This window comes from Gopherus evgoodei, chromosome 11 (assembly GCF_007399415.2).
Source record: "Gopherus evgoodei ecotype Sinaloan lineage chromosome 11, rGopEvg1_v1.p, whole genome shotgun sequence".
Taxonomy (NCBI): Eukaryota; Metazoa; Chordata; order Testudines; family Testudinidae; genus Gopherus; species Gopherus evgoodei.
Genome location: NC_044332.1, coordinates 44,688,774 through 44,704,035, shown reverse-complemented (window position 1 = coordinate 44,704,035; position 15,262 = coordinate 44,688,774). Strand labels below are relative to the sequence as shown.

Here is a 15,262-nt window from a genome sequence, read left to right as displayed (position 1 = left end):
ATTCAACAAGATGAAACTCAATAAAGATAAGTGCAAAGTACTTCAATTAGGAAAGAAAAATCGAATGCACAACTATAACATGGGGAATAACTGACTAGGTGATAGTACTGCTGAAAAGGATATGGGGATTATATTGGATTGCAAATTGAAGAAAAGTCAACAATGGGATGCAGTTGCAAAAAAGGTTAATATTATTCTGGGATGTATTAACAAGACTGTTGTATGTAAGGGAGGTAATTGTCCCACTCTACTCAGCACTGGTGAGGCTTCCACTGGAGTACAGTGTCCAGTCCTGGGTGACACACATTAGGAAAGATGTGGACAAAATGAAGCAAGTCCAGAGGAGAACAAAAAAACAAACAAAACAAAACTTTTAGAACCAACCTATGAGTAAAGGCATAAAAAAAAACCACTAAGCACATGTTTAGTCTTGTGATTGAGGGGAGACATGCTAACAGTCCAAATATACGTTAAGTGCTGTAACAAAGAGGATGGTGATCAATTTTTCTCCATGTCCACTAAATTAGGACAAGAAATAATAGGCTTAATCTGCAGCAAAAAAGGTTTAGGTTAGATATTAAGAAAAACTTTCTAACTATAAGTGTAGTTAAGCTCTGGAATAGGCTTTCAAGGAATCCCCATCATCAGCCTAGCATCTGAGTGAGGGGGATGTCACCACTTCCAGAGAGCCTTCCAATTAAGCACTGCCCAGAACCCGCCTCACTCTCATCTGGTGCACCAACCCCCTGCCCCCTTCCACACCCAAACTGCCGCTGGGGAGCGGGGGTGGCCCGAGACTGCCCCAGCAGTGGCTGGTGCGTGTGGCGCAGGGGCTGCTTGAGCTGCCCCTGCCGCTGCAGAAGTCACAGAAGCTCACGGAATCTGTGACCTCCATAACAAACTCGCAGCCTTAGTGATGACTTCTCAAGGTCCCTTCCAGCTCCACATTTCTAAGAGTCTGCACCATCAGAATCAGAAACTGTATAGGAAATGAGAGAAGACTCTTTACCAGGGGCCCAAGTAGGTTTTTGTTAAGGGATATGAGATAGACCAATTGGCTGAAACGGAAAAGTAGATGTTGTATGATAAGTAAAGTCCAAAGCAATATTGAATGGCAACAAAATTGTTGCTGTAAGACCCTCTCCCTCTTCAGCTCTCTCTCTTCAAAACACGCACGCACACACACACACACACACACACACGTCCTTAGTATTTGTATTTACTATGGTAATCACATAGTAAATGTGATAATCACCTGTTTGGTAAATGTAATTAGTGTATTGGCAATAAGTAAAATGAACAAGCCACTCCTGATAATAGTTGTAACCAAGTGCAAGGAACAGTTTCCAGCTATAAATCACATTTCTTGGGATCAAACAACAGAGGAGGAACACAAAGCCCAAATGAGCCTTAGAACAACAGAATAAAAGTCAATTAGTACAATGAATAATCAGTTGTTTACAATATGCAATTAGCTATGAACGTTGTGTTTTAAATAGAAACCCATGTGTTAAAATAAAGGGATATTGGACCAAATTCATTCAATCAGTGGGGCTACATCAGGGATGAATTTGGCCCAGTGTTACTAATCATGGTTCAACTTACAGCCTAAAAAGGTACACATGGATAAGATTCAATCTCAAATGAGATACTTTGTTAAAAAACAAAATTAATAAATGTGAAAATGCATCTAAACAGATCACTCTATTTTAGATGTTTTATTGTATATTTTGATGTAGTACAGAGATTCTCAAGCTGTGATCCAGGGACTGTGGAGTTCACAAACTACGTCTAAGGGGTCCGTGAAAGACAGACTGAAAACTGACTGAACAGAATTCAACTATATATACACACACAGACAACAGATTTCCAAGGGGTCCGGGCCTCCATTTGAATTTCCAATGGGGTCTGCACCTCCATTTGAAAATTTTCAGGGGTCTGCAAATGAAAAAAGGTTGAGAACCACTAATGGAGTAGATATGGTAGAAAACAAATTTCAATTAAGTGTCAGTATTTCTTCTATCTCAAGGCAAAGAAATTTCAGTTGCCTGATGGTTGCCTGATAAATTTCTACTGTTCAGGCACTTAGGTGTAGTTTTTCTACCAACTTTCCCTTCACAAATCATTTGCTTAAAAAAAACTGTTTCATTAAAAAAAAAATCACCAAATTTTGGGCAGTGAAACCATTTACCAGTTTCCAGCATTTTCATAAAAATATGCCAATTCAATTTTTTTTTTTGCTTGCAAATGACTGTCTCAGCCCTATTAATGAACAAAAACTTTTTTGTGATGTAAAAATGGAATTATGCCATTTGGTAAAATGAAATGCCTGCAAACACTGTTCTTTGAGATAGCAGAAAAAACACGAGGGACAAACAAATCAATTTTTTCACTTTTTATTACTCCAACAAAAACATGTTTTTGATAATCAACATTTTTCAAACAGCTCTTAGACAAGGGGTTGAGCCCCATCAAACAGGTGACAGGCATAAGAGCCAATTAGTGCACCTGTAATTGATAGATTAATTGCCTCCTGGGCAGAGGGTGCAGACTTAGGTAAGGATCATTAGGCACCTGAATCTTATAAGGAATCCAAGGAATTTCAGTAGAAAGAAGACTGGACTCTCCCATGGAGAGAAACCCACGGGGGGGACAAAGATAGGGTTTAAACAGGCAAGAGGCTCCACAGGAAGGTGGTTAGATTCGGTTCGGTTCCTGTAGGGGAGGTTCTAAATTAGGGTAGTTAAAAGCACTTCAATGGAGTGAAAGAGGGATTATTTCAGAAGTGAAAGGAGAAGCTGGGAGTATCTAGGAAGAAGCCAGGGGCCTGAGAACCAAATGGAGGCTGTGTTAAGCACAGAGTGTGAGGAAACAGCACAGGAGGCTTAGAGGTAGGAAGTGGTGCAGGAAAACAGCAGCATGTCTGAAGGAGCACAGCTAACTGCTTCATACAGGGTCCCTGGGTCAAAAGCCAGAGTAGAGAATGGCCCTGGTTTCTTCTAGCAGCCTCTGAGGAAGGGGCATGAAAGTGCAATAGGAAGCATATTAAGCCCAAGGTGAGACTGAAGACTGACCCCAAAAGCCAGGCTTAAGAATAATCCCAAGAGGTTTTGGGGCCTTATTGTTACCCTGGAAGGGGACTTGGCTGGAGGACTGAGCCACAGAAGATCCAGTGAGAGGTATAATGGTCTACACGACAGGCGGGTGACAAGATTCTTTGCAGCACTGTACTCTGACACAAACGAGTGGTGAATACCCTACCTTACAAGCTCTAATTATAGGTCTTTAAAGAGCAAACAATCAGAATTCAAGAGAAAGTGAAACACCTATCTTTATTTACTAGGTATTTGAGGAAACACAACATTGTCCTGCCTAGTACTTCTGATGAGACTATCTAGAAGTCTTACATACTTTTGTCAATAAATAACTTTTGCTCACCAAAACTTTCAATGCAGCAAGAGTGATTTCTAATACCACCACCACCACCTCCACCTACTTGTTTCACAATTTTTGCTGCTTCTATGTTTCTCCGGTAAAATATTTCTTTATATTCATCCATCCAGACTTCTGCAAGGCGAACTTGATTACGTGTGATCACTTGAGTGCCTTTTGGAAAAGTATGGGGGCTCTTGCTGCGAAAGACATGGCCAACAACAGAGCAAGGCATGATCTCCAATTGTCCACCACATTGCCATACCTGGTGATAGTATTTTTGTATAAGTCTATTGAAGTTAGAATTTTTACAAGGTCTAAAAACAGCATCTACTTTACAATTTTAATGTTTCATCTTAAGCACCCAGGTAAGAGCTCTAGTTCATATTGCGTTAGAAAATGAGATTTGTTAATCAAAACTCAAGTCCACAGGTGAATGTTGGAAGCATAAATTTTGGATATCAAACTTTCTTACTATACTGAACAAGCCCATTATTTATTCTATTATTTTCTGCTCATAGGTTAGTGATAGCTCAGTCTTCATGTTTTTTCAGTCCTTGACCTCTCTGGTGAATCGGTCAACTAGGGCAAACTTCTGATACCATGGTTTCGGGGTGGGGTGGGGGGTTGTGTGCTTTTTGAGGATATTTACTGGAGCGATGTACGGCCAGACATATGATTATATCTCTAAACTTACTCTGAAAGACATTTCTATATTTTCACCTCCCCATATTTCCATTTCTTCATCATAGCTTCCAATATATTCAAAATAGTCTTTCGATATTGAAAAAAGACCTCCGGCAAAAGTAGGTGTTCTGCAAAAAGATAAACCATTAAGTAAATTACTGATGCAAGGTTTAAACTGGCTGAAGGGCTTCTCTACCTGGGGAAATTCACTAGCATAATTATACCACTGCAGTTATACTAGTGTAATTCCCTGTGTGCATAAACTTATTCCGGAACAACAAACTAAACTGGAAAAAGGCACTCTTATGCCAGAATAAGTGTTCACATAAGGAGTTATGCTAGAATAAATACAGCTGTATATTTATATCAAATTTTCCTATGTAGACAGGTTATTAGTTACCTTTATGCATTTTTCCATTCCTGTAACTAAATTGTGTTGGCAGCACCTTGTGATCCAACGAACAGACAAAAAGTTGCTGAAAGGGCAGAGAGCATCAGTAAAGATGTCTGGTCTTTCTCCAATGTATTGAGATATTGAGATCAACCACTATGTGTATTATTCCATACTGGTACCCAGCCTAAAGCCTGGCCAGGTATGATTATTCACTACCATGATACTAAGCACCCCAGCTGTTCTGGAATTTGGGGGAGATGCACCTTTCTTTGTGGGTATTCTTATACCAGAATTCAGTTATATTGTCTCTAAGAAGGATTGCTCAGAAAAATTTCTTAAAACCATACTAGAAAGGGTCCGTTTGCCCATTTGCCATGTTCTCAGTGATCCTTAATATTTTAATTCTGACTTTATTCTGAAGGGTACAACATCAGTTCATGTCACTCTGTGGAAGATGTAAGAAAAATAGTCTTATGCAGATGTGGAACTTTCTGGGTCAGTAGCCATAAATAACTTTTAGGCTATGTCTCTCATCAGTTTAAGAGGTTCCTCAATTATATCAATATGTTTGTGTAGCATGTCTAAACTTTTATTTACAAAACATTATGAAAGTCAAAAAAGTACTTTCTAAATATAGAAATTATTATTATGAACATAGTAGTTGATGGATATGGGTGTCCGCCATCTTTGTAAGATGATGAGCAGCACACACAACAAGCTTGTTTTCTCAGTTTGGACATTTTAACAAACTTGCCACCATCCATAAAGTCCACACTTAAGGTTTTTTTTTAATTCTTGAAGCATTTCAAGATGTGAAATATGAGCAAAGAGAAAAAGCTGATGCCCAGGCAGCAGAGCTAATGAAAAATATGTATTTCCTCCTCTTCTTCCCCTCCCCCACCTTTTCAATGAGCCTGTCATTCAAGTCTATTATACATTCCCACGATGCAAGGTACAAAACACTATAAATAGGCATATAATAATTAGCCATTACTAATGAGTTAAGACAAACATCAAGAGTTTTTTAAAATATCAGGATGGATGGTACTTAAACAAACCAATGCAATGAACTTTAGAACTAAACACCAGAAAAAGAGAGAGAAAACAGAAAACATACTTGCATTCCAGGAAAATTATTTTCACTCCACCCATATTTATCTTATTAGTCCTCCTTTGTCTAGTTTTTCTGTTATTGTACATGGGATGGTTCTGCTATATTTTTGTTACATTGCTGTGAAACAGTACTATGCCCCAGTATGAGTTTAAATAAGTGCCTTACAATAAGACCGTTTCAATCAGTATACATTATGAGACTCTTAACTGTGTCTGCACTAGCATTTTTCTCTCTGAAATTTCTTGTAGCTGCAGATCCACCATTGGGAGTCCTAGCGTAGGCAGGCTACTGGCATTCTAACCACCACATTATCTAACTCCATTTAGAACAGAATTAGATAATGTAGTAGTTAAAAATTTAACTGGCAGAAGTGCTCATGTAGACAGACTAACCCTGTTTCCACTGCTGGAAGCAATTATGAGAAATTACAAACAAAATCTACAGGAGAAGGACAATGTGTTTATATTTTATCATTTTAAAGTTGTTTGTAAAAATCTGATTTGTAAAAAAAAATTAAATCTAGAGAAAATATTCCAATAAGTGAAAGACATCGAATCATAAGATATTAAGACTTCTGATTCCAGTGCTGCTATTCCCATCCTTAGGCAAAGAAATGCTTTGTTTAGAAGTTGCTAATCAGAACTTTTTTAGCAAACCATTTGCAAAAGTGAAGAATTTCAAATATTCTACAAGTTCAACTGTTTACCTAATTGGATAGGTTTCATCTTTTCTTCTTTTATTTTCATGTTCAGGAAGAGATTCCCATCCAAATGATAAACTCCAGTCAAAATTTCCTCTGTTATGGTTATGTCCATAAGGAGAAGGCTTGCTGAATTCAAAAGTATTAAGATCTATGGAAGCAATATCAGGGCTTACAACAGCAGTGTAGTTCTCAGCTATTCGTGCCAACAATGGCTCTAACCAGCCATAAAAACATTCACCTATGGGAATGAAGGGAAGGAAAGAAAAGAATTCATGAAATGAAGCACTGGAATTTTTCTTCACAATGAAAGTATAATTCAGGGACTATTATTGAACAGTCATGTTTTGTAGAATCCACACTCTTTTTTCTTTAAATGATTAAATGTTAGCTTAGAGACACCTAAGCAGACCTTGCTGAGTGGACTTAGATTTTGGCAAAAGGTGATCATGTGTCTGGAGGAAAAAAAGCAAGTGCTGCCATTTAAATTTTTTTTTAATCAAAACAAACTTTTACTAAGAAAAGGGGCCAGGAGGAGGACAGAGTGAAGTGAAGATTGGGTTAGGCCCTGGGAAGAGAGCAGGCATGAACAAGAGAGACACAGTGAAAGACAGTCTGCAATCAAAGAGCTAAGGCTGAAGATAATTAATGAAAGATTCAGCCCTATAAGTTGTGACATCAAGTGTGCTGTGAATCAAAAAATTGTATTTCGAACATGCAATTCTAAGTAATTGAGAAACAAAATATATGGTAACTCCTCACTTAAAGTCGTCCCAGTTAATGCTGTTTCATTGTAATGTTGCTGATCAGTTAGGGAACATGTTCGTTTAATGTTGTTCAATGCTCCCTTATAACATCGTGTGGCAGCCGCCTGCTTTGTCCACTGCTTTCACAAAGAGCAGCCCATTGAAACTAGCTGGTGGGGACCAAGGTGGATCTTGGAACCAGGATGAACTGGCAGCCCACTCATCAGCTCCCCTAAATTCCCTGTGCAGCAGCTGCCCAGCAGGCTATCAATTGCCTACAGTGCAGCTGTCCCTCCCCCCACACTGCCATGTGCTGTTCCTGCTCTTTGCCTTGGAGCTGCGCCCAGGAGCCTTCTGCTTGCTATGCGAGGGAGTGCAGAGGGGGGGGCAGGAGAGAGGGGGCCTAATGTCAGGGTGTCCCGCTCCCCCCCTGCTCCTGCACCCCACTTACACCATCGCCGGTGGGGGACACACGACACAACAGGGCTCAGGATGCAGGGAGCTTCCTGGGAGGAGCTGCTGTCTCAACTTGCTTATCTAGGTAACAAGGTAGTGTACTTAGAGTAGGGTCAGCTTACTTAAAGGGGCAATGCACATCTCTCTCTTTCTCACACAGGGTGTGTGTCTCTGTCTGCCATGCTGTCTCCCTTCCCTCCATTTGTGCTGCCCTCTGGAGTGTGAGGCTACATTAAAAACAATGGGTTAACCCTTGAGGGCTCAGCCATGTGCTAGTTAATCATTTAGCAGTAAGGCATTCTCTGGGAAATATCCCACCTTCTTCCGCCCTCTGACTTCACCACCTCAAACAAGCTTCACAATCATCATCGCTGTGTACAGTATTGTTTGTGTAAAACTTATTGTGTGTGTGTGTATATCACACACACACACACACACACACACACACACTATATTATATAGTTTTTTGTCTGGTGAAAAAAATTTCCCTAGAACCTAACCCCCCCATTTATAGGAATTCTAATGGGGAAACTGGATTCACTTAGCATCGTTTCACTTAAAGACACATTTTTCAGGAACATAACTACAACGTTAAGCATTTTGGAATGATTTTCCATAACAATCATTCTAGAATTTGTAATGTTTCATGAACATTAAAATACTTGGTAAATAATTCTTGATTATGCTAGAAATGGTTTTTAAAAGATTTTCCTACTCTTGCATCAAATTTCACTAGTATGATCTAGCTGACTAATGTTATTTATGTGCCCATTTAAAAAGTAAGTGTTGGTTAGTACTTTCCTAATAGTTAACAATTCAAATGCGAAGAGAGCCTTAAATGTAAGCCTATATAAACTCATCATCATATCTGAAAGTTTGTCACTGTTAAAATTTATAAATTACTTACTCACCATATACCTGCTCTTGGCCCTTGCAATTCATGAAACCCCCACAGCCATGGATCTCGCAGTTTTAGCAAGACCCCACATCGATTCACAGTAGTAGCAGGCTATGCTATAAGTGGTCGATAGTACCCAAGATCCACAAGAAGCTCCTTCTCAGCTAGCTCCTTCTCAACTGCCTACAACCTTGCTGCTTCCTGATGAGCTACCACTACGGTTTGCCAACTCTCCAGGATTGGTGTTGAATCTCCAGGAATTAAAGGTAATGTCATACAATGAAACCCCCAGGAATTCATCCAACCAAAGTTGGTAACCCTAGTTACCACCGTAGCCAAGGGTTCCAAAAAAAAGTTATCTCAGCAGTATGAGAGCTCTAGTGAACTAGCAAGAGACTCCTGGGTTCAGTCCCACCTCACTGACACCCTCTTACTCTAGTCACTTAATCTCTCCATGCAACCACTTCTGTATATGTAAAATAGGAATAACTGTACTTAGCTACTGCACAGGAAGGTTATGACAATTAATGTATGTTTATAAAGCACTCAGAAATACTATAGTTCATCAGAATGAACATGCAAACCCTCCAGAGCCTATACTCCCCCTTTCCTCATCCAGACTCCAAGCTTAGACAGACAATTTTGTCGTCAACTCTTAAGAGTCCCTGGCACAAGCAACTGAGCAGTTCTTACAGCATTGCATTAACTTTCGCCATGCTTATTTTTATTAAAGGTAAACTTGGCAAAGTTTATATTTCTAACACCGAGAAGGAAATTAAAACAAAGTAAAATTGAAAACCATTAATAAAATGAACACAATACAGTTTCCTAAATATTTGATATTTTAAATACTATTACTATATTTCATACAAGTAGCACAGATGTACTTACAATGTGCATCCAAAAAAGTGAGCGTCTCTCCTGTTGCTACTGAAGCTCCTAATAATCTTGCAGTGATTAGACCTTTTCTTTCCTTTTGTCGGACTACCTTAATTATTTGAAATTGTTTCACGTATTCATCCAGTTTATCATGCAAATATTCTGAAAAGACAAATCAATTTCAGAGTATTCAATAGAAACCTATTGCCTGAGATTCCTTAATTTTTTTTCTTTAACATCGCAATCAACTTTGCATGCTAGTATGTTAAAATATAACTTTTGAAAAGGTTAAATTTTGATGAGTAGACTATGATTAAACATATTTTTGGAATTTGAGGTTTATAAAATTTATATTTGAAGAGAAACCATCCCAATTCTTAAAGCTTTAAAAGATGAAAACAATGGGTACCATTTCATTTAGATGAGTCTAAAGTAAAATCAGTATTTCTGTCAGAGGTAGCCTGCATTCAATTTTATTACTATTGTGTGTACGTGATTATTAAGATTCTATAGTAGGCATCAAAAGCCTATGCAAGTCTATGCAAGTCCAAATAAAATAAATTTTTTAAAGGATTTTGCAATGTGAAAGCAAGACTTTAAAAAAAAAATTAATTCACTTCTGACAGGAGTGACTTCTACTAACGAGCAGTTAAAAAGCAGTTCCTGTTGTTCGTTACTGATTCTACTTTACAAAAAAATGATAAAAGCATTCACAGTGCAAGGGACATTTCCAATAGGCCTGCATTTTGCATTTGTATCACCTAATGTTGCAAGCAAACTGAGTAATTATGCACCTCACCACCCTTACATACACAAATACACAAGTGCAGATTTTGCATGTACATATGGGTGCATGTGCACATGTTGCAGGCATAAACAATCAAGAGCTACAATGTTTACCCACAGTAGGAGCTCTAAATATACAGATGGGTAAAGATCTTTAAGAAGATTTATTTCCCTCTCAGGTTTAATTTTTCTTTGAAGTTTTTGTATCTTCTCACTTCCATATTAATATTAAGTGGCCTTCTGCTTCTGAATGTGGACTTGCAACAACCATAAGTTTATTGATCTGAATGTGTGTTTTTTCAGATGTCTGCCTTAGTATTTCCGTGCATGAATGTTTGTAAAACTGGCTTTGTAATCATCCAATGCACCTGTGAATATTTAGACAATTACCGATAGCTCCACCTTTTAATATGTAATCATTTCTTCTCATATTGTCCCTTATCTTCAAACATTTAGTTTAATGAGACCATTTGCAGGCCTAAAGAGGGACACATGTATAAATGTCTGCAGATCATTGTAAACAAATTGCCTATTATCATAGGTTAGTAGTAGGTTGCTTTATCCTAGGACTGCTTTTTCTACAAAGTGCAATATAACTTGTTTCCCCACGGGTTAATGTAATCACTAATCACAGTGGCACTGTTTTGCAATTTAAACAGTAATAAACCATTTAAATATATAAACTTTGTGTTAGGGAGGTACAGATTTAGAACACTGGGATGAATAGACAAGAAATCCATATTTGCCAAATGGAGTTAAAAACAGAAGGGAGAAAAAGCTTCTATTTTCTATCTTGCATGTGATAATTAAAACTAATTAAGTAAACTTAACTATACACACAAATGTTTACAAACAAACACACACACTAAGCAAAGACATAACTGTCTCTCATTCTTTCTAACTATTATTGATGCAAAACCGATATCACTGATTTATTAATCCCAAATGTAATCTTAACATGGATTAATTAGAAAAGTAAGATTTAAAAAAATGTTTTCTTACCATCTACACTGGCATCATCCACCAAAATTACTTCTTTTAGGAGTATGGCAGGGGAAGTATACATCACACTGTGAACAGTTCTTAGCAGAGTAGACCATGCTTCATTGTGAAAAACTATTATGATACTTGTAGTAGGCAGTGGTGGGCAACGTTTAAATTTTTGCTCAATACATCTAAAGATTAAAAGGTTTTAGACATTATATAAAACTTAATATGAATTCTAATTCAGTCTTTAAAAAAACATCCTTTTTATAACAGAGAAATTACTGACATTTTATTTTTTCTGCTTCTTATTATTTCTAGTTCCATCCAAGCGTTGGAGAATAAAGAAATGGAAAGTGTCATACAGCATCTCAAATAGAATTCTTGATGGTCAGTTATTAATACCTCATGAATATCTATTTGAGCAATGAAGTCACTTCTGACACCAGGAATGTCAAGTACTTTTGACATAGATGACAGGAAAACTGGACGATACAAGTCAAGTCAATAGGAATTGTGTGTGCAGGTTTTGACTCATCCAGTTTCTCCTAGGCATTAATACTTACTAATCACTGAAGTGAGCATTATAGATTTAAGGGGACATTCAATTAAACTGGAAGGTGGCATATTGAAAGACAATACTTTCTGGAATGCAGTCAGTCTAAGGAAGTCATTGAGGCCAAGAGTTTAAAAGGGTATAGACATTAAGATGCATAATAAGAATATCCAGAGTTATAACAGTAAATACTGGGAGTGGAAGGGGAGGAAAAATCAAATATTTTAGAAGGAATTGACAATCTTTTTCATAACCAGGCTCTAACTACTAAGGATTAGGAGAAGACTTTCCTTGGGGGCATTGTATATAACTGCACCTTTCCTGCATACCAAACGATTTCTTGCACCTTCCTCTGAAGCATTTAGTACTGGCCGCTGTTGGATACAGACTTCTGGACTAGACAAACTACTGGTCTGAACCAGTACAGCATTCCTATGTTCCTAAAAATTTTGGCTGTCTACGTGACATTACAAACAAGATGTCTTAACAAATCAAGGCTAATATTAAAGATCATTTATGTATACTATCTAGAAAGAAATTATCTTCATCTTAAAGATATAGTTTAACAACTCCTAATTTCAAAACAATACGCACACAAATAAAGCCACATAACAAGCAACATCTCAGCAACAAAACAAAAAAGAAAAACTTTTAATTTGGTCTTTTACCCCAGATAAAAATGTTAGCGTTTATTGAAAAGAAGAATGGTCTGGGGCTGAAGATTACCAAACTGGGAGTTAGATATGGGTTCTGGTCCTGCTTGTGCCACTTTATGTAGCCTGTATTTCAGCATCCTCATCTGTAAGTCAGGTTAATACTTGCTTAGTTCACAGGGGAGATGAAGCTTAATGCATTGACATTTTAAAGTTCTTTAAGATACTTAAATGGAACTGTATACAAGTGCAAAGCAGGACCACAAATCCCAGATCTGCTGGCCTACAATACTTGAGGGCTCAGTGTACCCAGCAGACAACTCCCAATAATGTAATAGAAGAAAAGATTATGTTTCATGGTTTACCCATGACGGAGGGTTGAGGAGAAGCAGCAGCAGAGTGCAGAAGCTACATAAATTCTGGACAATGCAAAAGAGGAACTACAAAGAAAGGGATGCTGTAAAATCCTTTCACGCTCCATTCTCAAAAAAAATCACTTCTACTACTACTTGCTTGAGAGGAAAGAAAGGTGGGTGGCGGCTATTAGTTAGCCAGGTGGAACAGCACAACTTCATTTTTGCCAGGCATACATATCGCATCTGCATTTGAAAAAAATATGATTCAAAGACCATGTAAATGTAGGTCTTAACTTCATGAGAACAGATATACAAATTTCAGAATGGTTCACCAAGCAACACAGAAAAACATTTAAAGCTTTATTTTTCCTGTGTTTAGTTATTACATATCAACCAGATAATTGTTTTTGTTCTAAACACCAGCCATTTCCCAGTACGTATGCCATATAGATACTATAATTACCCATTAAGTAGGAGCATAAAGGTTAGGTTCTTCCTATAGGTAAAAAAAAAAAAAAAAAAAAGCAATCTCTTTGACTTTGGCTTAGAGTTTTAATGTCTAGTTTTTTTTAAAAACGGGGTCATGGTTATTACTACTACCATGACTAAGCCTTATTTTCAGATTTTTTTTTTTCAACAAAGGGATTGGTCTTTAAAATTTTTTAAGATTATCACATTTCAACTACTGTTTTGACTGCCAGTAAAAGTACCAATGTTTTTCCACAAATTGTGTAACAATGATACTGTGCACCAGCAAGTGAACTGAGATAACTAATTCATTTCACATAGGCCACTAGCCACCCATCAGTTGAGGACAGCTTTCAGCTACTGTCATCTTGGGCATGATTATAACTAGCGACCCAAATGAGAAAGAATCCCTATCTCATTACCAATCCCTACAAATGTCATTTTATTTAAATAAATAACTAATTATGCTTTTAATGATGAGTCATTTTTTTGTATCACCAGATCAGATAGGCCACCTACTAGGGTTGCCAGGCATCCATTTTTCAACTGGAACGCCCAGTCGAGAAGGAACCCTGGCAGATCCAGTTGGCATTGACAACTGGGCCATTAAAAGTGCGGGGGCTAAGGTAGGCTCTGGGGCTAAGGTAGGCTCCCTACCTGCCCTAGCTCTGCACAGCTCCCGGAAGTGGCTGCCAGGTCCTTGCGGCCCCAAAGAGCATGGACGGGCAGAGAGACTCCATGTGCTGGCCTTGCCTCTAGTGCAGGCTTCTCAGCTCCCACTGGCTGGGAACCATGACCAATGGGAGCTGTGGGCATGAGGGCAGCGCACAGAGCCTCCCTGGCCACCCATGCGCCTGGGGGCTGTAGGCACCTGGCGGTTGCTTCCTGGGAGCCATGGTAAACACTGCTGGGACCTTGCACCCCAACCTCCTGTATCAGCCCAAAGGCCCCTTCTGCAGCCAAACTCCCTTCTGGAGCCAGCATCCTGCCCCCCCACCGAACCCTGCCCCCCTAGCCTTGATCCCTCTCCTGCACCCCACATCCCTGGCCCCAGCCTCTCCCCCACTCCAAACCCCTCAGCTCCAGCCTAGAGCCCCCTCCAGCAGCCCTAAACCCTCATCCCTGGGCCCACTTCAGAGCCTGCACTCCCAGCGGGAGCCCCCCCCCCAACATCTCACCTCCCTGCCCCAGCCCAGAGCCTTTTCCCACATCCTGAACCCCAAATTTATGGCCCCACCTTGAGCCCATGTCCCCAGTCCAGAGCCCATAGTCCTCCACACCTCAACCCCCTGGCCCAGTCTGGAGTCCTCTCCTGCACCCCAAACCCCTCATCCCTGGCCCCACCCGAGCACGCACTCGCAGCTTGAGCCCTCACCTCACTCCCATACCCCAACCCCTACCCCAGCCCAGTGAAAGTGAGTGAGGGTGGGAGAGTAAGCAGCAGGGGGTGTAGAGTGGGATGAGGCGGGGCCTCAGGGGAGGGGCATGGCAGCAGTGTTCGGTTTGGTGCAATTAGAAAGTTGGCAACTCTACCAACTACTGCTTCTCCACACAGCCTTGCCCTCCCAGTGCCCATTTGAGCAGAGAATAATACTCTATTGAATAGTACCAGTTCTTTTTGAGTAGTTATGTGATGAACTCCTGCTCTCTGAGGACTGAACTAACACCAAACTCACTCATTTATTTTGCAGATGAAGGTGGGCCCCTGGTCTTACATCAGAAAAAATAAATCAATATTTTTATTTTTCTTCGTGACGTATGTCACAAAATTGTTCCGACTCCCATTGCTAGATTCTATGTGCTTCAATAGGGAGGCATAAACATTTCATTTAAAGATGTGGTAGTAATCCCCTGAGGGCATCTCAGAATGCCAGGTTATTGCTTTGTCTGAACTTTAAAAACATCTCTGGGAAACTCTGCATTTGTTTTATTCATTTGTTTTCACTGTCTAGGGTATAGAATTTGTTTTAAACAAAAATTGCTGGCCAGTTGTTGAAGTTATTTCTATAATTATTTGAACCGCAGAGCTCTATAAAGTCTGCAAAGGCCTCACAAACTTCTTAGTATGTTTTGTGGACTTTGTAAGAAAAACAAAAAAATAGGTCTGATTCAAAGGAATTAGAAGCTTTACAACCTTCAGTGGATTTGCCTGC

General features: G+C 39.2%; 2 protein-coding genes across 5 annotated transcripts in view; both read right to left on the bottom strand.

The window, feature by feature from the left end:
- The window catches only part of LOC115659409 (sodium channel protein type 3 subunit alpha), a 964,414-nt gene that overhangs the window by 467,309 nt on the left and 481,843 nt on the right, over positions 1-15,262 (bottom strand). The gene's annotated exons all lie outside the window — the stretch shown is intronic.
- Positions 1-15,262, bottom strand: part of GALNT3 (polypeptide N-acetylgalactosaminyltransferase 3) — a 44,768-nt gene that overhangs the window by 7,377 nt on the left and 22,129 nt on the right. For all 3 annotated transcript variants that reach the window (XR_004002540.1, XM_030579483.1, XM_030579484.1), the window contains exons 3-7: positions 11,095-11,267; positions 9,319-9,468; positions 6,334-6,568; positions 4,130-4,247; positions 3,497-3,697 (exon numbers count right to left, since the gene is read on the bottom strand). Coding sequence is in view for 2 of the 3 variants with exons in the window: in XM_030579483.1 (XP_030435343.1) it covers positions 3,497-3,697; positions 4,130-4,247; positions 6,334-6,568; positions 9,319-9,468; positions 11,095-11,267 (877 nt within the window). In the remaining variant the exon portion in view is untranslated. The remainder of the gene's footprint in view (positions 1-3,496; positions 3,698-4,129; positions 4,248-6,333; positions 6,569-9,318; positions 9,469-11,094; positions 11,268-15,262) is intronic.